This window comes from Pelophylax lessonae (genome assembly GCF_965119305.1).
Source record: "Pelophylax lessonae genome assembly, chromosome: 2".
Taxonomy (NCBI): domain Eukaryota; kingdom Metazoa; phylum Chordata; class Amphibia; order Anura; family Ranidae; genus Pelophylax; species Pelophylax lessonae.
Window position 1 is genome coordinate 358,358,355 of NC_138769.1, and position 25,693 is coordinate 358,384,047.

Genomic DNA, 25,693 nt, shown 5'->3' on the forward strand with positions numbered 1-25,693 from the left:
TCCAAATTATTTTTAAAAATACCATTATAACTCTCATATTGTACAGACTGGGCCATTATATTAAGAGTTACTGATTACTATTGTAAACTGTAGTTTTGGTGAAATGGAAGAAGGGTGTTTATTAGTTATTTAGTGACACATAAAGTGGTCTAACATAATGTTGTGATCTCATTTCAGATACTAAGCTTGGACCTGAAGTGTTTAGGTTTGATACAGGGGCTGAAGCCACATCAACCAGGCTGAGTGAAAGATATTACTTGCTCCGTCCAGAGGTTGTAGAAAGTTACCTGTACCTGTGGAGGCTGACACATAACCCTATATATAGAGAATGGGGCTGGGAGATTGCACAGGTATGACAATGTGATAGCGGATCTGAATATCCAGCGTGAATTGTATCAAAATAATATCAGAATATGAGCTTTGCTCAATAACTCAGAAAATTGTATGTGTTCTTCTTTTGTATCTCCCTAGCACATATTTTTTCATTTAGGGATGAAATTACATTTTTGGTTGGACTTGGATTCAAGGTGAACCCAGGGACTCGCCATTGGCGGACCGAACTAATGCAACTGTTTGCAGTCATTTATTTGTCAAAACCACTGGTCATTTAGTTGTCCAAACTACTGGTGCTTTAACATCTCCTGGGACCCCTGGTGCTTCTTTACACAGCACCAGGGGTCCCAGGAGATGTTATTGACCAAGTATGGTCACGACCATTCAAGGTCAATGAAGTCACCTAGGATCCCCACTGCTATGTTTACATTATCACAGCACCTGGGATCTGTCAGTTAGCAATGAGAGGACAGGAAAACACCAACAAGTGTTGGATTATGGTGACTGATGAGTCTTTTCCTCACTGAACACCATCATTTCTGATGCACTGTACTTACATATTTGGATGACGTGATTGACAAGGAATTGCAGGCACATTCGTTAAATTTTTATTGTCATGGTTTTAAAAAGTTATGACATCACATCCCCCAATATGAAAAACATGTTGCACTGATAGGTTTAACATACACTTTTGTTTTTTTACACAGTTGTTTATTTTATTACAATGAGCAGAATAACTAATGCTTTCTTCTTTGTTTCACTGCACTTAGCTCCCATTGCACTTAGCTCCCATTTATTTGTATAAGTCACTGTGAACAGCAGATGCAAGTTTCTCTGTAACAGTTTGATGAACTGAATAGTGACACACAGGCTGAATTCTCTTATTGTATGTGACATATACCCATGTAACGCAGTACCCGTATTTTTGCAGCCCAGTGGATTAGTGTCAGCAGTCATTTCGCCTTAGTTTGAACATTTTTTTGCTTCAGATGTCAGTTTCAAAGAAAGCTGAAAAGAAAGTAAATGGAAAATAAATATTTTGATTCAGCAAAGACGTATGAGACGCCTCCATTCCTTTAATGTAAACTAATCTGATGCTACAGAAATAAATACAGAAGGTTTAATATTTTGACACATTGATTTTTTTTCAGGAGTTTAAAACAAGATAAAATGTTTTTTCTCTTTTTGTGAGCTATACATATTAAATATTTCACATGTGTTTTAATAGCCCTTTTAACATTTACCAGGCTAACCTTAACTGCTTTGGTGAAACATACCTTTTGCTTACAAAACTGAAGCCAGCCATATATGGATCAAAATCATACGGTTCAACAGGGACCAGCCAAATTTTGACCTATGTATGGGCACCCTGGTTCTGTACAACCACCCTGTTGGGTTTTTTCCAAACGAATAGTGTCACCGGCTATAGTTGGCAACGCTGATCACTGTATTCTGAGTACACAATTACACAGTGGGAGTAAGTAGGTGGATGGGGGAATCGGCACATTTTTGCCCTCAACCCACTGGTTGAACAAAATAGTATAATGTATGGCTTGCCTTAAAGTAGACCTTTACTCAAACCTGAAAATGCCACTTAGACAATTTTCTAATACTTTTGAAGATTTTTTTGGGGGAAAGTTAAGTACTTTTTTTGATCCACTCTCTCAATTCGCTCCTAGGCACAAGAAGAACATGTACTTAGGCATGCCCCCTGCCTACATCCCCCAGCCACCGTCTAACAGTTCTTAAAAAAGTAAGTGGTGGGGTTACCCGCTGACAGGGTGGTGCTGCCCTCTTGTGACAGCATGCCCCTGACCCCAACCCTTAGTTATTTAGGAACTGTAAGATTGCAGAGTTGGCAGATGGCGAGAGTGGACTGTTTTTTTTCTTATTTCGGGTCGGCGGTGGCGGCGGGCATCCTGATTGACGGTGGATCTACAACAGGGGACATTGTTTTTTATTTCTGTTTTTTAAATAAAGGACTTGTCAAGAACTGCCTACTGTCGATTTTTTACACTACACCTTTTTTGGTGAATGGGTAGGGAAACTATGTACCCCATTTTCATTCACATGGGGGGGCCAGGATCTGGGGGCTTGCAGATTCCGATAAGCCCCCCGCCCGCAGACTCCCACAACCATGGGCCAGAGTTGTGAGAAAGAGGCCCTTGTCCCCATCAACATGCGGACAAGGTGCTTTGGAGGGGCAAAGCACCCCCCCCCATGTTGAGGGCATGTGGACTGGTATGGTTTGGGGGAGGGCGCTTGCTCGTTCCCTCTCTTTCCTGACCTGCCATGCTGCATGCTCGGATAATAGTCTGTTAAAGATTTTGGGGGGGACCCCACACAATTGTTTTAAAAAATTTGGGCGAAACATTATCCTCAAAGTTAATACCAGACCCAAAAGACCTGGTATGGATTAGGAAGGGGGGGGCGACCTTACTCTGTTTTTTTTCCAGAATTTTTTTTTTTTTATTGCTGGCGATTCTTGTTTTTACATTCAGCTGTCAGCAGGGAAAGCCGCAGACAGCTGATGACTCATCGGTTGTTAAGGATGCAGTGGCCAGCCACCCAGCCGACTCCTTAATAGGGATGGGCGAACGGTTCAGCCCGAGGATTTGCCTGTTCAGCCGTTCACTGAACACCTGAATTTGCAAGGTGTTTGCCCAGACAAACACCCTGCAATGCACTGAGTGCTGCAGAGTGCATTCTGTACCCTGATTGGACAAAGCTTTGCACAATCAGGGCGCACTGTAAGCTGGTTTCCCGGGGTCGGGAAGCTGGCTGGGGTGTCCTTAACAACCGATGAGTCATCAACTGTCAGTGGGTTTCCCTGCTGACAGCTGAACAATAAACAAAAAGTGTTGGTAAAAAAAAAAATTAAAAAACAGCATTGGGTCCCCTCCCTAGTCAATACCAAATCCTTGGGGTCTGGTATGGATTTGAAGGGGAACCATATGCCAAAATTTAAAAAAAAAACAGCATGGGGCCCTCCCCAAAATCCATACGAGACTCTTATCCGGACATGCAGCCAGGCAGGTCAGGAAAGGAAGGGGAAGAGCGAGCAGTCCCCCTCCTGAACAATACCATGTGTGACAGGACGTCAAGTAAATGTGACAGGAAGTCAGATAAATCTGTGAGTGTTGTCACAGATTGGAGACACAATTCACCAATTACTATAGGGTGTCGGCTGCAGAAGCCAGCAGAAATGTCTAAAGACGTTGAACAGACTTCAGCTGTTCAGAATGAGGAAATTAAGGCTTCTATAATTTGTCCAAAGAAAGACTATGGATGGCGGCCTCCGGAAGCTGTCTCCTGAAAGCTGTGTGAGCTGGGGACAGGAGGGCAGTCAGATATATGCCTCCTGACGCTGTGCGGGCATGGGAGAGGAATATACCTCCTGGAGCGGTGTGCGCCTGAGAAGGGGAAACTAATTAAGGCTGAAGACTTCACAAGGTGAGGACATGGAATGTTTTTCATGTGAAGGGAAAAACAAAGGAATGTTTCCTGTGTGAAGAGGTCAATGAACATTTGCTATGTGAAGGTGAAAAACAATGGATGTTTCCTATGTAAAGAGAAAGTAAATGGACTTTTGATGGTTTGCTGTAGGAACAGCAAAGTCTGCCCAACAGTAGGTTGGGGACAGACTCTTAGGTAGGTTCCAGTGTGAGAAGGTAGCCGCCCACAGAGGCAAGGATTTATTTTGTCTTTTATTTTATTTTGCTGGTTTTGACGCTTGCAGTCTGGTGAAGAAAAATGCATTAATAAACCAAACTGTTGTTTGCAAGCACTTCTCGGCTATCTTCTTGTGAAAACGCACCCCCCAAGGGGTCATCCACGCCTACCACCGAGCTAATCCCTCACATTTGGTGGAGGTATGCATTGGGCAGAAGCAGAGATCCCTGCAAAGAAGTGCATATGTTTGATGAACTTTGTCTGGTGCACGAGATTGCACAATCTATGTGTGCAGGAGAGGAGATCCTGAAAGAAAAAAAACGTGTTTTAAAGAGACAGCGGTCTCAAAATTTTTGATGAACTTTGCTGTGTCTGGTGCAAGGGACTGCACAAACTGTGTGTACAGGAAAGGAGATCCTGCAAGAGAGAGAAGAAACTACTAAGTTTTAAAGAGACAGTGGTCTTAAAAGTTTTGCTGGACTTTGAAATAAATTTTTTTTTTTGTTTGTGGAGTGACTAAAGATGGGGCGATCAAAACGCCTGAAAAATGCAAGGATCGCTGAAATGAGAGACCGGATTCTATGGATGGAGGGGATGCTACTGTCTGAACCAGCCCCATCCATGCCTGAACGGAATCGGCTAAAGAGAAAGGTTGTTGTCCCTAGCAACACTGGGGCAAATGCAGATTTTCAGCGGAGCTTTGCAGCTCAACAACAGGCTCACCCAGAGAGCTTGGCAGGCTGGAAACAGAGACGCCAGCAGCAAATGGAGGCCCTCGGTTTGGAGGAAACCGAGTATGTGTGCAGGGCTGAGCTGGATGCCTTGCAACGGAAAATGGAAGAAAAGGAACAAGCCCTGGAGGTACAGTTACAGTGGGAAGAAACCACTGCTCTTCTTTTTTCCGAGTTGCAAAAACGCAGAGAGACTATAATGAAGAAAGATATCATTGTCATGGAAAAGGAAATTGAGATTCAGACTTTGCAGAAGCAAAGTAGGGATGAGATGTTGGAGTTGCGTAATCAGATGGCACAAAGTCTTCAGTCTTTAGAAGCTACCAAAATAGACCTGCAGGATGTGCAGGAACAGTATGTCTTTCTGAAAACGACTTTATCTCTCAGCTACAAGGAGAAAAGTGAGAGAGAGGCTAAATTATTGAGTACTGTATATGAACTCACCACTTTGAGCAATGTGGTAGATGAATTACGTACAGACTATGAAAATTGGAAAGCTGAAGCCCAACGTGCCCAGCAGCAGCTAAAGAAGAAAGAAGCCTGTGTGGTAGAATTACAGTCTCATTCCCAGAAACTAGCCAATGAGGTGAAGGCTCTTATGCAGGGAAAAGGAAATTCTGAACACAAGAGGAAAAAAATAGAGGCACAGCTGCAGGAATCGCAAGTTAAGGTGTCAGAAAGTGACCGATTGGGTGCTAAGCTGTCAGAGAAGGCAAACCGACTGCAGGTTGAGTTGGACAATGTCACAAATCAGCTTTCTCAAACAGACAGCAAATCTAGAGAAATTGCCAAAGATTTTTCTATCTTGGAATCGCAGCTGCTCTTGCAGGAAGAGAGATGTCAAAAGCTGAGAGTTAGCACAAAACTCAAACAAATGGAAGATGAGAAAAATGGCGTCCTGGAACAATTAAAAGAGGAGAAGGAAGCAAAGAGAAACCTATCAGAGCAAGTCGCAACACTGCAAGCTCAGATAGCAAATATGAATAAACGAATGGAAGAAAGCGTATGTTCATTAGAGAGTGTTGAAAATGTGAAAAAGAAACTGCAGAAAGACCTTGAAGCTGCTAATCAACGCTATGAAAAAAAAACAGCTGCTTATGACAAGCTTGAGAAGATCAAGACAAGACTTCAGCAGGAATTGGATGAACTGAGTGTGGATCTGGATCACCAGAATCAGATTGTGTCCAACCTGGAGAAGAAGCAAAAGAAGTTTGATCAGATGCTTGGTGAGGAGAAGACTCTGTCGGCAAAATATGCAGAAGAACGTGACTGTGCAAACGCAGAGGCTCCGGAGAAAGAGAGCAAAGCTCTGTTCTTGGCTCGCTCCTTGGAGGGAGCTCTAGAGTGTAAGGTTGAACTAGAAAGAGTTAACAAACAGCTGTGTACAGAGATGGAAGATTTGGTCAGCTCCAAGGATGACGTTGAGAAAAGCGTTCATGAGCTAGAAAAGTCTAAGCGAGCCTTAGAACAGCAAGTGGAAGAGATGAGGACTCAGTTGGAAGAACTTGAAGAGGAATTACAGGCGACAAAGGGTCTTTCCCAAATACGGGATAGTGTGCCTGATGCAGTTTTTAAAAGGATCAGTGTTTTGGGGTCTGTCCTGAGTGAGCATCAGAGATTTGATGACATGTTGCTTGAATCACCCCTCTGGAATAAACAGTTCCTTCAAGAACTTCAAGCACTGGAAAATGTATCATTAGAACTTCAGCAAACAAAGGAGCTGGGTAAGAAATGTGGTGATTTCTCAGTTCAGGTTGAAAGTCTAGTGAAGAAGGCAAGTGATGTAAAACTTGGAGAAAAAAGCAAACACCACCTAGTGAAGAGAACTAAGACTGTTGATGAAAACGTGAAGCAAATTAATAAGTGCCTTTCCTGGAATATTTCCAAAATGGAGCTGGTGAAAGACAGGTGGCAAAAGTTTGATCGTGATCTTGAGATGCATTCAATCGGGAGTTCAGATAAAGAAAAGGAACTAGGTGACCTTGAGCGGTCAAATAATTCAGCAGAAAGTGCATTGAAGAAACCTGTAATAGACTGTGTTGCAGTTACATGCTTCTTCACTGATGCAAAGAGGAGGTCTGTAATGGATACCACCCAGGTCGCTGGTTTCAACTGTCTACGGCTAATTAATAAAGCTACTGCCTTTGACCCATATGATGGTGGAAGGAAAATTGGTGATGTTCTGGTTGGCTACTTCTGTGAAGAATTTGGCAAGAAATATAAACTGGATATCAAATCAAACATTAGGCCTTTACTGCGACTCGCTCAGGAGGGCGAAAAGCTTAAGAAGTTGATGAGTGCAAATGCTTCAGATCTGCCTCTAAATATGAAATGGTTTGTAAATGAGGTTGATATCTCTGAAAAAAGGAACAGGGGTCACTTTGAAGAAATGTGTGACAGCCTGTTGTTGCAAATGGAAGGTCCTCTGCACAGCATCTTAGAGCAAGCCAAGCTCAAGAAAGAGGCTCATGCCCTTTTTCAACAAAGAGTCAATGATTGTGTACAGCCGTATGGAGAGGTAACTCAAGTAACAGAGGGACGTCAAGAGTCCCTGTCCAAATTAGGAGACTTCTTAAGAATACATGCAGACTCTCTAGGGGTCCTGCAAACCTTAAGAGAAACAGTAGTGGTAACAGTCAGCATGGATAAAGACAAAACGGGTCCACCAGAAAAAGTACAAATATTACTTGGAACAAAGCTAAGTGAAGCAGAGGTTCTCAAAGTTTTGTGGAAATCATTTATTGATTGCAGAGAAAGGCGGCTCAAGACTGTTGAAGACATTAAGACTAGCACAATTGAGTTGCCTATGGATCACGGTCCTCCATGGCGGATAGGACAGATGAGTATGCAGGACAAACTTGAGAAGGAGCTAAATGATGCCAAAAATGCAGTTGAGGAATATGTATATGAGAAATCTGTCATTGAAAATGACAGAAGCTTGAAGATACAGAGAATTGGCTATATGAAGATGGAGAGGATCAGCCAAAACAAGTGTATATAGACAAGCTAACGGACTTAAAGAAAGAGCAGTGCCAGACACATGCGTGCCTGGAAAACTGTGTCCCAACCCCAGGGTTGAGACAAAGGGGGGGGGGGGGGATATGTGACAGGACGTCAAGTAAATGTGACAGGAAGTCAGATAAATCTGTGAGTGTTGTCACAGATTGGAGACACAATTCACCAATTACTATAGGGTGTCGGCTGCAGAAGCCAGCAGAAATGTCTAAAGACGTTGAACAGACTTCAGCTGTTCAGAATGAGGAAATTAAGGCTTCTATAATTTGTCCAAAGAAAGTCTATGGATGGCGGCCTCCGGAAGCCGTCTCCTGAAAGCTGTGTGAGCTGGGGACAGGAGGGCAGTCAGATATATGCCTCCTGACGCTGTGCGGGCATGGGAGAGGAATATACCTCCTGGAGCGGTGTGCGCCTGAGAAGGGGAAACTAATTAAGGCTGAAGACTTCACAAGGTGAGGAAATGGAATGTTTTTCATGTGAAGGGAAAAACAAAGGAATGTTTCCTGTGTGAAGAGGTCAATGAACATTTGCTATGTGAAGGTGAAAAACAATGGATGTTTCCTATGTAAAGAGAAAGTAAATGGACTTTTGATGGTTTGCTGTAGGAACAGCAAAGTCTGCCCAACAGTAGGTTGGGGACAGACTCTTAGGTAGGTTCCAGTGTGAGAAGGTAGCCGCCCACAGAGGCAAGGATTTATTTTGTCTTTTATTTTATTTTGCTGGTTTTGACGCTTGCAGTCTGGTGAAGAAAAATGCATTAATAAACCAAACTGTTGTTTGCAAGCACTTCTCGGCTATCTTCTTGTGAAAACGCACCCCCCAAGGGGTCATCCACGCCTACCACCGAGCTAATCCCTCACACAGGCCACATGCCCTCAACATGGGGGGGGGGGGTGCTTTAGGGCAACAAAACACTTTGTCCCCATATTCATGGGGACAAGGGTCTCTTTCCCCAACCCTGGGCTGTGGCTGTGGGGGTCTGCAAGCGGGGAGCTTATCAGAATCTGGAGGCCCCCTTTAACAAGGGGGCCCCCAGATCCCGCCCCCCCATGTGAATGAGTTTTGGGTACATAGCACCCCTACCCTTTTACCAAAAAAGTGTCAAAAAGTAATAAATACAAGAAACAGTTTTTGACAACTTATTGAAAAATAGTGTAGAAAAAAAAATATAGAGGAGGCGTACGACGGGAGGCCTCCCAGAAGGCCACAGTGTTTTTAATTTTTTTTTTCGGGTCTGGCGGGCGGCATGATTGACGATAGATTTACATTGAGGGACACTATTTTTATTTTTTAATAAAGGAACTTTATTACCCATTTTCATCTGGGGGGCCGGGATCCAGATTCTGATAAGCCCCCCGCCTGCAGTCCCTGACAACCACAGCCCAGGGTTGTCGGGAAGAGACCCTTATCCTGATCAACATGGGGACAAGGTGCTTTGGGGCGGGGGGGCAGAGCCCAAAGCACACACCCCTCCATCTTGAGGGCATGTGGCCTGGTATCCTGGTATGGTTCAGGTGGGAGGGGCGCTCGCTCGTCCCCCAACCCCTTTCCTGACCTGCCAGGCTGCTTGCCCCGATAAGGGTCTGGTATAGAGTGGGGGGGACCCCACACCATTTTTTAATTTATTTTTTCAATAGCCGCGTGCTGGAAATTGTAACCGCGAGTCATTTTATATGCATGCTACAGATGTGCCACTTTACAGGCATATTAAGGGGACCCCCAGGCACTATATTGTTGCACTTTATGCATCATTAAAATCACTGCTCCTGAAAAAATTACTGTTTTTATTTTTTTTATATATTAATAAATGTCCTCCAGGGCAGTACCCACACCCCTATACCCCTTTTATGGCTAAATTTTTGCATATAAGCTTTCAAAATGGGCACTTTTGATTTTTCCTGTTCGGCTCCCATAGACTTCAATGGGGTTCGGGTTAGGACATTTCCCATGTTCGGGAGTTCTGCTGCGATCTGAACAGGGGGGTGTTTGGCCCATCCCTAATCTTTAACAACCAGCTATTCACAGTTAATAGCTATTCACATTCAAATTTACTTTTTGGTGTTGGTACATTGAAGTCAATTACACACAAAATGCAATCTGCTGCAGGGAAAAAAGTCCCTAATCCTGAAAAACGCATAGATGTCAATGTGTACCATAGGAAACCATGGTAAACGGACTGTAGTGCATTTCTGAAAACTGCAAAAATGCACTAAAAAAATGCATAGCCGTGAACCTAGGAGTGCAAAATATGGTGCAGCTCTGCACAGAAACCAATCAGCTTCCAGGCTTTATTGTCAAAGCTTAATTAACTACTTCCCGCAAACCGACGTAGCTCTACGTCGGCTGAAAGAAGTGATTGTACCGGGGTGATGCCTGCAGCTAGAGGCATCATACCGGTACCATTTTTTAGAGCCGGCAGTCGGCTTTCAGGTGGTAATGGCCAATGCGGCTCGGGAGGCGCTCAATCAATGCCCCCCCCTTGCTGCCTTCCGCAGCTCTGCCTGGTGGGACGGGAGACCCGAGCAACAGGCCGGCACGTCCGCCGGTTTGTTGGAGTCCCGATCAAAGCCGGATGATGTAACCTGGAAGCGGCGTCCATGACGTTGCCTCCAGGTTACTCGACGGCTAAAGGCGCCAAATTTAAAAAGCGACAGTATTCAAAAATGCAGTTTTTGGCGTTTTAAATACATTCAAGTGCAGTGGAGGGGTCTAGGGTCTTTTAGACCCCCCGATCCCTCTATAAAGAGTACCTGTCACTGTCTATTGCTGCACAAGGGATGTTTACATTGCCTGTGACAGCAATAAAAGTGATCAGATTTAATTTTTTTTAAAAAAAACCTGTGCTGAAATTAAAAAAAATAAATAGGAACAAAAAAAAATGTAAGCGGCCCCCATCGCCGTGAGCTTGCGCACAAAAGAAATCGTATACGGAAGTTGGCCCGCAAATGAAATCGCTGTTCAAACCACACATGTGAGGTATCGCCGCGATCACCAGAGCAAGAGCAATAATTAAAAACAAAAAGAATGGGCTAACTTTACTGTTTTTTTTTTTTTTAATGCAGTGAAATGTATTTTTTTTTTTAAAAATGGCATCTGAAAGACCGCTGCGCAAATACCGCATGACAAAAAATATTGCAATGACTCAGTCCTTAAGTGGTTAAACAAGCTGAAGATAGAAGCGGATTGGCTACCATGTTCAGCTGCTTCAGATTTTGAGTCCTCCAGTCCTAAGCCCTGTACACACGAGTCGAAATTCGGCTGGGAATTTTCGTCCGACGACCGATCTGACGATTTTCGGCTTGTTAGTATGATGCTTCCGACAACCAACTCCAACTTTTCGGCCGAAAAAATCCTGGTGTGCAGGCTATATATTTTTTGTCGACCATCAAAACACATCCGATTTTCGTCTCATTAGTACAGATTTCGATGGGGAAAAATCTTATGAGCAAGACTAGGCATGCTCAGAGATGAAAGAACACATACAAAGCAATCCAACACATGACATCACTTCTGAAGTAGAATTCTGTCGTACGGGAAAATTCGTGTGCAGTCTAGAGCACATTCCAACCAACAGACACCACTCTAGTTAAAAGATGGACGACTGGTCGGCGGAAATTCGTTGCGTGTACGAGGCTTTAGTATCTCCCCCTAGTGTTCAGCTCAATTTACACACTCTCTCTGGAAATAAGGATAGACTAGGCGCAGTGATGGCGAACCTTGGCACCCCGGATGTTTTGTAACAACATTTACCATGATGCTCATGCACTCTGCAGTGTAGTTGAGCATGATGGGAAATGTAGTTCCAAAACATCTGGGGTGTCAAGGTTCGCCATCAGTGGACTAGGATGTCTCTCTAAAAAAACGAGAATGCTTCGCTATCACAGTAATTAGACCCAGCATTTAGGTGGCACTTGGCAGGGATCAGAACAATGTGCCATAAGGCCCTGTGTAGGTGTTTACCTGAACATATCAAAGGATTATTATAATTATTATTATATAGGATTTCTATAATGCCAACAGTTTGTGCAGCGCTTTACAATTTGAGGGAAGACAATACAGTTACAATACAATTCAATACAGGAGAAATGACAGGGTCCTGCTCGTTAGAGCTTACAATCTAGAAGGGGGGTCAAGTGAAACAAGGATAAGTTCACCTTTTCGTAACATGTTACATGCTACACCCATATTCAGGGTGTAACATGTAACATGTAACATGTTACGAATGGATCAGCCCCTGCATCTCCCCGATCCGCCCTGTGACAGCTAGTGGGGTTCTTCTCCCTCCCTGCTAGCTGTCACATTTAAAAAAATGTGGCCAAATGGGACTATACATGATATATAGGTAAGCAGATACACTAGCAGATCTGCTGGAGACCTGCATGGCACCAGCGAACTGCTGATCACTGGTGCAATGCTTTATAGGCTCCAAAAAAAATAAAAATTAAATAAATGCACATTTTTTTACCTGCAGAAAAATGGGCATCTATTATTTATTTATTTTTTAAAAAAGTGAACTTATATTTAAGTTGTATCGCATTTTTCACTTGCTCTCTAGAAATGTTGGTTTATTTTTCATGTTCATAAATATTCATAGTTCATTCCTGTGACGGTTGACACAAAAGCTGAATCGTTTTTCATGGTACCCACACAGATTATGTGCAGAGAGAGCTCTTTTGTCCTTCTCTGCTGATAATTGTCCTGTATGAACTGTTACGGATTTTACCACCTGCCACATCAGTAAGCCTGTGCAGATTTCATCAGACCGTTTCTATTTTCTCCTACACAGCACAGTGGCTTAGTGCTTAGCACATCTGCCTTACAGTACTAGGTTAATCCTGACTAGGCTGCTATTTGCATGGAGTTTGTATGTTCTTGCTGTGTTTGCATGAGTTTTCTTTGGGTACTCTGGTTTCTTCCTATACTCCAAAAACATGCTTAATTGACTCAACTGAATTTGTCTAAGATGGCTGCCCCATCTTCTAAAATGCTTTGAATCCCCAATGAGAAAATAGCTATAAAAATTCAGACTGAAATTAAAGAAATTAAATGTAGGAAGTTGGCACCTGCCTCTGTCAGAGACTGAAGTCTCCAGCATCTCATCTGTAAGTTTCATGCAGCCTAAGGGCTCGTTCACATGTGCCGCCTACGTGGTCACTGAAAAGTGACCTTGCAGCGTGGCCCTATTCACTTTAAAGGTTCATGTTTGGCGGCAAACATGCTGTTTAATCTTTCCCAAAGCCACAACATGTTTGAAGCTCGAAATGCTGTGTGGCAGTGTGGCCTTGTTCAGTAGGGCAGTCAGGCAGTAAAACGGCAGGTTTCATTGCTTACCAGTCCAGCAGGATCATTTAGCATCCTAATTGCCTTACTGTCCCTGATTGCCCATTACTCCTGAAAAAACTGGTTAAAGTGATTGTAAACAATCACCTTATTAAACAACCCTTTCCGTTTCAAATTGAATTGAAGGGCAAATCATTTGTGTATAGATATAATAAAAAAAAAAAAAAGAATTATAAATATCCTTTATTCTCTTTTCTAAAAGCGATCACATTCCCTCTGTTCTCTCTCTCCCTCTGCATAAGAGCTGGGAGAGGAGGAGCAGTAGTACACTAAGCTTCCCTTTGAGAGGCTTGTGCAGCGGGGGATGTGTCAAGACAAGTCTGATCATTGGAGGAGAGCACACTTAGTTCCAAGCATAGCTAGAGGACTTACCAAGATGTGCTCAATTTTAAATAGGAAAGCAGAAAGACTGGCAGGGACACCGGGGATTTCACAAAAAGGAGGCAATACAAAGAGAACAGGATACTTTCTCATACAAGTACATGGTACAGCAGACACATATCAGGAATAGGAAATGTTGGGGTAACAAACACTTTAACTACTGCTCCTTCCTTTTCATTTTTGCTACTAAGGACAAATCGAGAACTGTCAGTGCTGCCATTTTTTCAATGGCCATTAACTTTAACTAATGTTACCTACCATTGTTTATTCTCAGATATAAAACAATACCTTCAATATGAACACTATATATTCATAGCTTGTAAAAGCTATTCAGATAAATACTATCATAAAGTTTGTTACTTTTTCTAAACAGGCTTGTATCAGGTGCACTTCAGATGTGTCATAGGCCATCTGATGGCAGAATATTATTTATTTGATTAACTTAATATGTATTTCTGCTCCAGGCTTTGGACACATACTGCAGAATTGAAAATGGATTTTCAGGAATAAGAGATGTGTATACTACTACTCCAAACCATGATAATGTTCAACAAAGCTTTTTCATGTCAGAAACATTAAAGTAAGTATAATTCATTTAGGTGCATATTCAGTATTAGAATAACTAATGTATCAGGGTGAACTACTGATGTGGAAACAGCTAACTTTCCCATTAAATGGCCTAGGTGGCCCAGTGTGAAACTGGTTGTTGTGGATACAATGTACATAATCTATGAAATTGCAGAGTTTTTTACAAGGACATGCCTAACCCACCCCTGAAGGAGCCATTGGTATATGGGTCTCCGGATGACAAGGACTCTTCTGATAATGCCTCACCCTCTGACATACTAAGGATAAAAAAAAGAGGATTCGTTTGGGCTAAATACCCAACAAGGGAACAATAAGAAAAATAACAAAATAAACAAATTTGTACAATGCAACAAACATGAGGAGTCCAATATATCTGTACCTGAACCCTAAATCTAAGAGCATCCTAACTAAAGGCAGTCCTAGAAGCTGAAAGGTCCTTGAGTCTTTCTAAAACCTCTTCAACAAGCCAGTGTGGTATTAAACATTGGGGTTCAGAGTCCTGCCTTGGAGTGCTCAGGTATTTTTGTATCCGATGGGGAATGGCATACATTCCCAAGCTAAGTCCCAAATTGGGGTGGCACTGTCCCTTTAGGAGGGGACTAGGGAGGTTGTGGCCAGCTGCCTTTCACTATTATGCAGTCTGCTTTAAAGCCTCCTCCCTCTCTCTGATATCCAGAACCTTTGGTGTTGACAGCGACTCTGGACTCAGTAGCGGCAATTTATCGCGAAACCAGTTATGCCCCTTTCCGTTGCTCGATCTCTCTGACGGTTGCAGCCCCCATGTGGTTGCAACACCACAGCATTCCTCCAACACCGTGGTGAGCTGTGGCAACAGCAGTGTCTCTGAATCCAACAGTCACCTATGTGAAACTGTCCAGAACCCTGGCTTCTCCTTCCTTTTCCTCCTATCTGCAGAATACAGTAATCCTGGGGTTTGTAGTCCTAAAGAGTTCTTCACTTAATAGAGACTTTTCCCTGGGGACTAAATCCCCCACAGATCCAAGAGGCTCCCAGTAGTCTTTCATAGTTCCCAAGCCCATAAATATTATTTCTACTGATTTCTGATGGTATAAGGATAGAAACCTTTACCAGGTTTTTATTACTCTTTTGTGTTATATAACTTCATATTGGACATGTGCATTTCGTTTAGGTCTGAATGTAAATTCAGACAGGTTTTTGGTTATTTGGAGATTTTGATGTACCCAAATCTCTGAATAAAGTAGTAATGAATTTAGTTGAAATATATTTAATTTTATTTTGTTTATTCGTTTTCCAACGAATTGCAAACTTTCAGAACAATTGGAATTCTGATCGGTCGAAAAATGATCAACAGATTAAAATTCTAGGTGAAGAATGGCTGGTTGTTATGAAGTGGGCCGGAAAGCCGGCCGCTGCGTCTTTAACAACTGATGACTCGTCAGCTGTCAGCGGGCTTCCTAACTAACAGCTGAAATGTAAACAATAGAATGCCGACAATAGAAAATTCCGGAAAAAAAACAGCATGCCCCCTCCCAAAATCCATACCAGGCCCTTACCTGAGCATTCAGCCCTGCAGGCCAGGAAAGTAGGGGGGGGGCTTGCTTGTGAACCATGCCAGGCCACATGCCCTCAACATGGGGGGTTCTTTGGCACAATTGCCTCTTCCCCACAACCCTGGGCTGTAGTCATTGGGGTCTGCGGATGGGAGACATAATGGAATATGGAAGTTCCCTTTAACAAGAAGGCCCCCAGATCGCGGCCCCCCCTATGTGGATGAGTATGGGTATTTAATACCCCTACCCATTCACCAAAAAAAGTGAATAAAGACACTACACAAGTTTTTCACAATTTCTTTATTAAAATTTAAAAAACAATGACCCCTAATTGTTAATCGCGATGCAAGAAACCCAAAAAAATAAAACCTCTGGCCTCCTTAAAGGCTCCACGCCTACTGCCTGCTCCTCCGCCTGACATTTCTTAAATAGCTAAGGGGCAGAGTCACCCAATGACATCCATCGGTGACACCCTCCCTAGTGATGTAATTGACCCAGCATGCCAAGGCGATGAGGTCACCCGCTAACATCATTGGGTGACTCTGCCCTTAGCTATTTAGGAAATGTCAGACGGAGGAGCAGGCGGTCAGTTGGGAGCCTTTCACTAGGCCGGAGGTTTTTTTTTTTCGGGTCCGGCGGTGTGGGAGACAGAATGATTGATGATGGATCCATATCCAGGACATTGTTTATATTTTGGATTTTTTAATAAAGAAATTGTAAAAAAAACTTTTGTGTCTTTATTCACTTTTTACACTTTTTTTGGTGAATGGGTAGGTACCCCATACTCATTCACATAAGGGGGGTGGGATCTTCCAGCTTCTGCTAAGCCCCCTGCCCGCAGACCCCCATAACCACAGCCCAGGGTTGTGGGGGAGAGGCCCTTGTTCCCATCAACATGGGGACCAGGTGCTTTGGGGTGGGTGCCCCAAAGCGCCCCCCATGTTGAGGACATGTTGCCTGGTCTGGTTCAGGAGGGGGGGCGCTCACTCGTCCCCAAAATTGACCCACACTTGGTGCTGAAAATGTCAAATCTGGAGCTAAAACTATAACTGGTTTATTTAATTGAACCCATATTTACATCAGGTGCAATTGATCATATTTTCTACCTCATGTACAGTAAATGGTGTTTTAATTTTATAATAAATTAATAATTTTGTGCAAATCAGATAATTTTCCTATTGTTGAGGATTCTAATAATTTTTGAAAAATAGAATAAGAAAAAACAGTTGTATGACTAATTTGTTGTTTTTTTATCTATCCTACAGATACCTCTACCTTCTGTTTTCAGAAGATGATCTGCTATCATTAGAAGACTGGGTATTTAATACCGAAGCACATCCACTACCAATAAGTCGTGTACAATCTGCTTGAAGCACAAGAATACAATATATATCTATCCAGTGTTTTTATCTTAAATTGAAATTTTCATACAAAAGAAATTCTATTTTATGAGCTGATTTGAGATACCAGTACTTATGTGAAATAATATCAATATCTGTATCTGACAAATTTAGCACTAAAAGAAATAGTGGCCTTTTGCAGAAAATTCTGCTTTTCATATATATATTTTTTGAGATGGGAAATGAGGCAGAGCATAGATTAATGCATTGGTAGGTTTACTTGTATGGAATTCTCTCATACTGCCAGGTGTCAACCTGTATATACTGTATGGTCCATGTAATGTAAATCACATTTAAGTCCTGCCAGCAGTGAAACCTGAACCATAGCAAACCAAATGGCAGATAGTGGACCCAGGAACACAATGGAGGATTCCTTAATTCTGTTCCTTCCTAACAGAAGCCACTTCCAAAGTAAGAAGCAGGTATCACCTGCAGACCAAACTGCAGGCAGTCCCAACCACTCGGCTCAAGTCAGATAGGTGTTGACTCCAGGCGGTCTGTGACCTGCTCACAATTATAATATCCAAGACAAAAGGAAGCTGCTCTCCTAATAAATGCCCAAAGCAAATTATATTGATGTTATCTGGTATAGTAGCAATTCACCTGCTCCTCTTACATATTTCATCCCACTAGGAGCTAATTCTACCATTTGGATTATACCTGTACTGGTAACATCAATACAATTGACTTCAGACTTTTAAGATGAGAGTGGCTTCCTTTAGTCTTTGATGTTATACCTGTGAAACAACATTGGTAGGAAATACTACTTAAAGTCAGCAATGTCTAACTAAAGCTTATGCAGAGTGTGTACATATCTGAGGTACAGTAAGATCAGCAGCAAGTAGCATTATCTGTATACTCAGTACTGGTGGGGCTGCCTGTTGGGGGCCATGAAGGTTTGCAATGCTTTATGGCAGGGCTTTGTGGCTGCAGGAGTGTGGGGTGCCCACCCATCAGAAGTTCTAAGTTCACAAGTCTAATGATTTAAAATGATTAGTTTGTACATGTCTTCTTAAGTAATGCACTGTTTTACTCTATAGATCAAAGAGAGTCATTTTAGATACCACATCCATAGAAGAACTCTGAGTTGTAAGGAAAGCTGAAGCTATGAACTAAACATGCAATATAAATTGTATGTACTAGATATAGGCTACACAAAACTGCAATCTCCAATTCATATTAAGACTTTTTAACTTTATATCTTTAAGGGGTGGCCTTCAGCAACATATCAACTTTTGTCATAGAAACGTTGAGGGTTCCGTAAGATCATGCTGACAATAACTATCAGGGTGGTTCACACATTTAAAAAAGGCATGGATAAAAAGTGCAATGACTTTTTGCAAAGTTCACTTGTCCTTGGTAACCCAGAACATCAAGCCTGATGCTTTTTCAAAAGTATTGTATGAAGCTGTCTACAGAAAGTTACTCCTTCTCGCTGCTATAGTCAAAGGGCAAACAGGACATACTGTATTAGTTCTTGTGATATCTCTCTTGTTGGACCAGATTCCCACAGCCCCCTATGCTAAGTATTGGAAGTATTTGCTACACAGTTTAAATATTGTGTTTTCATAGTTTGCAGCATTGAAAGAAATCATCATCTAATACTTTTTGGGTACTGCATGAAGGAAATGAAAAGAAACATTGTTTCCTCTGATTTCTAGGTTAGGCTCTCAATGTATTTTTTGACCATCCTTGTTTAAGACTTCTTTATTGGTATCAATGTTCTGTTATTGGAAACCATCAAAGAAACAAAATGATTGTGCAATGTGCCTTGAAATGCATGTATATGCTTTATCAAAGGATTATTATTCCCTTCATTTTAAAATTATGACATCTTGCCTACATAGTCTTCATCATAACCTTGTTTAGCAGGAAGCTGAGAGACAAAGGGATTATTTTCTTAAATTTAGCACGGAAAATTGTCAATCTACCAAAAAAAAAGTGTACTGGGTAAAGATTATAACATATTCTTCGATATACAGATTCCCTGAAATATTTTAGGATAAATTAAGTAATGATATTTTAAGTTAATCGGTGGGAGAATGTGGATGGCCAAGTGTTGGTTTGTATGCTCTTCTTTTACTACAGCCAGTAGGGAATCTAATCAACAATTTTATTTTTTAAGCACTACATGTATATTTTTTAGTTTGAACCACAAACGCAAAAACATTTAATTGTGGCCACTTCATGTGGTCAAATTTTGCTAAAGCCTATTACACACTGGCCAACTGTCGGGCGGCATTGACTGGTTCAATAGAAACCGGCCGACATTTGGCCCGTGTGTACTGCAGTTGGTCCGACAGAAGCCGACTGTTCGGCTGGCTTCTGTCGAAGGGACATGACTGAAAAAAGTCTGCTGATCGGCTCACAATCAGCGATCTCAGCCAATGGCTGTACTTATGTCAGATAGTTAGTACAGCGGCTCCTCCTGAGCTGTCATTTTTTTTTTTTTTTTTCAGCCTTGCTTGATTAAACTTAAAAACTGACTAGTATGTACTAGGCTTTAATCTCCTATGTCATGTCTAAATCTTTGGCTGTCCAGTCTGAGGGAAGGGTTGAGCAGTTTATAGTTCCCAGATATAAACTGAGGCACTAGAGGCGTTTCTTCTCTACCTGCTACTCCATGCTTCATAATATAAATATACATGCTCAGGTGATGCTAACGTGCATGTTTATGACTAAAAAACAGTATGGTCTTGCCTGCACATTATCTCCAGCCAGCTTGAAACTTGAACAAACTGTCAAAGCTACAATATGCACATTTTACTTTTGCAACTGAAGTTCATGATTATTTACGTATTAGAGTTAAACATATCTTGACCATAGGTTTTGCAAATTATTTACTTAGTAGCAGAAATGGCTAGTGAGTTTTTTAGGTTTTTTTTTTTTTTGCTTTTACATGTCAATGTAGTTGTGGAAGTTTGAAAAGCTTAGTAATTTAGTACTTCAAGCAGATCTCAATCGCATGACTACACACATTTGAGTGAATATTGTGCACATTTTAACATGTTTTTTTTTTTTGCTTAGACAAGTCCATAGAATACTATTTTACCTTATTATAATTGAATGCTTTTTAATGCATTACAGAGGAATGACATTTGGTGAGTGTTGTCAGTTATGCAATTTTATACAGCGCACTCACGCTGCTAAGGTCTTTGTAGCACCACAACACCAATTTCCAGTATTGCAAATTTTGGTCTAGTGTCACAATCAAGGGTCAGGCTCGAAGACCAGTTACTATAGCAGTAGTTGAACTACCACCAACCAGTAGGATAGGTACACAGGCAGTCACCCTGGTGAATGACGCAGGCTTACCTGAGGTGCTGGTCTATGTACTAACCAGTGTTTACCAGAGCTCCTGATGGTGGAGATGGATTTTTCTGCATGTTATTACCAGGTCGCGGTCCTCAGGATCGTCTCACTGGGAGGTGAGCAAGCTGGGGTCCAGTAGTGGATAAGCAGGTAGGGATTACACAGAAGCATAGTCAGTAAACAAACCAAAGGTCAACAATTAGTAGTTGCAGGTTGGGATCAGGCAGAAGCATAGTTGAGGAACAAGCCGAGGGTTGATAACGAGTGGTAACAAAATATGGACGGCGGCAGGGAAGACGAGAGCGAGATGCTTGCTGGAGAGAGCACAATAATCTGGCAATCAGGAAGTGCAGAGACATGGCTTAAATCAGGAAGTTCATGGGAGGAGCAAAGAGTTCAAGGTTCAATACAAACAAGGTTCAAGACAGGATCATTCAAGGAATTGTCCAGGGAACTGTTCAGCATTCCAGGTAGCTCAGCAAGAAGAGATGTTGCCTGACACAGCAGAGATTCTGGGTTAAAATCCAAGTCCTGACGTCTAGTCAGTGTAATGACATCCTTAAAAAAAACTTTAGTGTAAAAAAAAAAAAGTTTCTTTCTAATGGTAGAGCTGTTTATATTACCCATAAATGAACTTATTTTTCACTTTGTCCGAGATTTTGAACCCAAGAGAGCTTCTGGTGTGCAAACTAACTAATATTTAGAAATGTACCCCTGAAAAAATAAATGTGTTGTCTCTGCTTTTCCTGTATTAAAGCAGAACTCCAGGCAGACTTTTTTTTTTAATATAAAATTTTCTGTGTAAAAAAATGAGGTGTATGCCACTTTAAGGACCTCTGTCATTTCTAGAATATTTAGACTTTCGTTCAGGAGCGATAATATAGCTTTCGCTATAATTCCAGCCTGCTGTGGCTCTCATGCTCAGAAGCTGAGATATTGATTATTCGCCCCTCTCTTTACTTGGCCATTCATAAAAAGGTCTCGTTACTTTGGAATGGTTTACAGAATAGAAATTATTCTGTGAATGGACAAGAGGTGGGTGGATAAACATCACTGCAGCTTCTGTGTACGATAGCTGCAGGGGGACAATAGTATCCAGAGTGAATGAAAATTTAGCTAATAAAGAAATTACAGCAGTCCTTAACATGGCATTTTTTTTTGTAGATAGCATTTTTTTATGTTCAATTTAGGAATAGTGCACAGTCACAGTTCAGTGTGGTGTAATAAAGTATTAGTACATACGATAGCAGATTTAAAAAAAAAAAAAAAAATTTGCCTGGAGTTCTAATTCAAAGAATAGAAATAGACATGCATGCTAAACAGGAGGTATGACGCTACACAGGACTGTTTTTATTGATTTATTTTCTTTGATATGTGACTAAGGTCCCATATTGGTACGTTTTTTTTTTTTTTTTTTTTTACATAATGGACGTTTTCATTTTATTTTATATGGTCATCTAAAATACAATCATCGCTTAACATAATTCTTCTGTTGTAATTAATATAAGAAACATTGGGGCTTAGTGTACAGGATTGTGGCTTTAGCATGCTCAGGTCTTTAATTTAATTCCCAAAAGGATACTATGTGCATGATATGTGTATTTTCCCTGTGTGTCTGGTTTAGTTCTGGATCCTCTGTTTTTCAACAAACCCAAAAATATGGGTAGGTGGGTAGCTAACAACTGAATTTAACTTTCTCAATTATCTCATCCCCACACAGCTATTACCTATTCTGTCACTTCCCCTTCCATTTAGAGTGTAAGCTTTCTCATGAAGGGCCATCACTAACCCTCTTGACTTAAATTGTATTGTAACTGTACTGTCTCTCTTTGTTTTGTAAAGCGCAGCACATACAGTTGGTGCTATATAATCCTGTAAAATAATAATTGGTATATCAGTTTGACTTCTGTTCAAATTTTCCATAGCATATGAATAGGTTTGTATGACTATGGCAAAGATAAGTGACTTGATTTCTTATGATCCAGCAGTTATAAAGCAGTTTTGCAATACCATATATCAGTGAATACCTTTTAGGGAAAGGTTAGTTAAGTGCAAGCCAATCTGAGATGAACTAATAGGTGGGAGCAAAATAAAAAATGAAAGGTATATAAAAAACAGATTGGATAGTTTAAGAAACTAAAGTAAACTGTTTATATAGCTTTTTTTTTGGATAGTAAAGGGAAGGGTCAAAACCGATGTGATAGAAATTGCCGACTTAAGCTGGCCAAAGATGGATTGAATTTCGGCAAGTTCAGCAAGGAGCAATACATCTATGACCTTTTTCGAGAGGTCAATCTAGTGTTCGACTTCTCTTGAATGGGAATGCTGGAAATTTTTAATTTGATCTGTGCCAGCGCTAATTGGTATACTCTGACAGCAGAAGAGTCTCTGCTGTCAAAATACAATAGAAAAGTAGGGAGAATTCCTCCATCCATCTTGCTTGTATGGATGGGGGAATCCATTTGTTTTATTTTTGTTTGTTTTTTTCAATCAGCCTGCTAACTTCAAAAAATCAATCCAGCTATGGCCAGTCCTAGACGATCGTCACTAGAACAGGCATCCCAACTGAAAGATTTCCCCTCACTCCCTGATCTAGTTACAACTACAATTTTGGTTTTGCATGGTCCCCGTTAAACAATGTATGCATCTATAAATGGGCATAGAGAGAGGAATAAAACGGGCAGAGGTTCTAATCCTACCCTACTCTATAAAACTTAAAAAAAAAAACTTTTTGCTTTAGATACACCTTAACCACTTCTGAACCGGAAGGTTTTCGCCCTTAATGACCAGGCCATTTTTTGCGATACGGCACTGTGTTACTTTAAATGACAATTGTGCGGCCGTGCTTTTACCCTAATAAAATTTATATCCTTTTATTCCCACAAATAGAGCTTTATTTTGGTGGTATTTGACCACCTGTGCGATTTTTTTTTTTTCTTACACTATAAACAAAAAAAAGAGCGACAATTCTGAAAAAAAAAAATAATTTTTTTACTTTCTGCTATATAACATTTCCAATAAAATGAATTTAAAAATCAAATTTTTTCATCATTTTAGGCCAATTTGTATTCTGCTACATGTTTTTGGTAAAAAAAAAAATCCCAATAAGTGCATATTGATTGGTTTGCGCAAAAGTTTTTACGTCTACAAACTAGGGGAAAGATTTATGTCATTTTTATTTATTTTTTACTAGCATTGGTGGCGATCAGTGATTTTTAGTGGGACTACGACATTGCGGCGGACAGATCGGACACCTAACTGACATTTTTGACACTTTTGGGGGAACCAGTGACATTAAGTTGTTAACACCAGCGGCAATCAAAGGGTTAAATGTGTCCCTAGGGGATGCTTTCTAACTGTGGGGGGATGGGCTTCCTGGATAACCACAGAGACCTGTGTTCCTAAAAAGGAGGAACATAGGATCCCTGTGTTCATTACAGACAGAACAGTGGTCTGCCATGTTTACAACGGCAGACCGCTGTTCTGTCTCCACGGGGAGCGATCGCGGGTGCCAGTTGCCAACCCGCTGATTAGCTCCCCCTGTGGCGAATGGGCGTGAGCTTCCCCACTCACGGTCCCATACACGTACAGTTACATTGTTTCGCGGGATAGAGCTGACCTGCCGCAGTATATGTACTGCTGCCGGTCGGCAAGTGGTTAAAGAGACTCTGCAGCAGCTTTCATTATACCATGCCTTACCAAAATGTTGGGCCATTCTGATTGAAGCACTTTTTCATAGTGCTAAAACTTTCCTGCCTGTCCAACAAGGCATCTCATCATGGTAATGGTCCAAGAGGAATGTGTGGGGGCACACTTAAGCCTAGTACACATGGGCCGAATGGCAGGCGGCATCGGCCGGTTCAATAGAAACTGCCCGACATTCGGCCCATGTGTAAGGCAGCCGCTCCTACAGAAGACGGCTGTTCAAAGGGCCTGACGAAGGGTCATGACCAAGAAAGATCTGCTGACTGGCTCCTGATCAGCGCTCAATGGCTGAGAGCGCTGACCTGAGTGTTCTGGCGGGGGCATCCCCCTGTTAAAACATAATAGCACAGCAGGGGAGATCACTGTACTAACATTGGATTGTTAGTACAGTGGCTCCGACCTGAGCCACTGGGTTGGACGAAAAAAAAATAGTAGTGTGTATGAGGCTTTAGGAGGCAAGCTCTGACACTACCTGAAAGTATCGTGTGGGGACAGGGCTTAGAGGTAAGCTCCAAAACTACCCAGAGGTGTTTGAGCTATGCCTGATCAGAACAGGCCAGACTTCAAGTGAAGCAAACAATAGCAAACACTGCTTCAGCTTTGGTGCCTGTACTTCGTTCCTGTCTTCAGCTTTCAGTATTAGCCAAAATCTTCTTTCCCCTGGTGGTACCTGTGCAGTACGCCCCTATTTTCACTCTCAAGCATCTCCTGTATCAGTAGATAATCCTCTAGAAGTTCATGGGGTTCAGCTGCACAGATGTGTCCATGGAAAGATGGTTTTGTAGGCTTTTCTGGTTTTTGCAGGCCTCAGGCATCCGATTCAGGTTGCATATTAGGGACAAGGACAGTTAACCTAGTAAATTCTTGTTGCTTAGGTTGTACTAATTGTTTTCATCTGTCTCACATTAGCCTCATAGTCTTTACATCTCCTTATAATGTATGCTTTAAAAAAAGGTTTACTGCAATGGTTCCAAAACAGCGCATCACTGAGATTTCTGCCTAGCAAGTCTCAGAACAAAAGCATTGTTTGAAGGTTTTAGTATTGTTTTGTAAAGCAGTGTAATTACTCTTATTTTCCATTTACCTGCAAGATAATGATAAAAAAAAAAGAATTAAATTAATGTCTGTCTGCTTGTTTTGCAGAATATTCAAGAACGTTTAAATATAGGTTTCTGTGATCATGTGCAAACTAAAAAAGTGCCATTCCTCATAATTCTGAATATTAATGTATAATCATTCTATGCAGAAATCCAATTATTTTTGTTTGTAAGTAGGTTATTTATTTCATTACAAAGAAATGAACATTGTAATGTATTGTGATAAAATAAATTTTATTGAAATGTGCCATTAGTAAACACAAGTGTTGCTGTTTTTGATCATTCATACTGGAATGGCCTGTATAAAGGTAAAACGTTGATCCTGAAGGAAATGCATACATTCAGTGCAGTAAACAGAAATCTCAAACAACATTATCATCCTTTCCAGTACTCTTCTGTGAACTATAGAACACATCCTCACTATATTAGGTAGAAGAGTAAAGGAGGAGGGGATCTGTAATCCAGTCCAGGGGAGTAGCTTAAAGTGATAAGGTGGCAATGCTGTTTCTCCTTAGAATGATACAGTATGGGGAACGTGCGTTGTCACCATAGGACAGTAAGTATGTTACAAGCAGGATCACAATGTG

At 41.5% G+C, this 25,693-nt stretch overlaps 1 protein-coding gene across 2 annotated transcripts in view; it reads left to right on the forward strand.

Moving 5' to 3' along the window:
• MAN1C1 (mannosidase alpha class 1C member 1) overlaps positions 1-17,373 on the forward strand; it is a 190,435-nt gene extending 173,062 nt beyond the window's left edge. The window contains exons 11-13 of one of the 2 annotated variants that reach the window (XM_082248373.1): positions 178-350; positions 13,937-14,052; positions 16,858-17,373. In XM_082248373.1, the coding sequence (XP_082104499.1) occupies positions 178-350; positions 13,937-14,052; positions 16,858-16,963 (395 nt within the window). In that variant the 3' untranslated portion in view covers positions 16,964-17,373. Of the gene's footprint in view, positions 1-177; positions 351-13,936; positions 14,053-16,857 lie in introns of those variants that run through there. The other variant, XR_014224989.1, reaches the window with a different exon arrangement.
• The last annotated feature ends 8,320 nt before the right edge of the window (positions 17,374-25,693 follow it).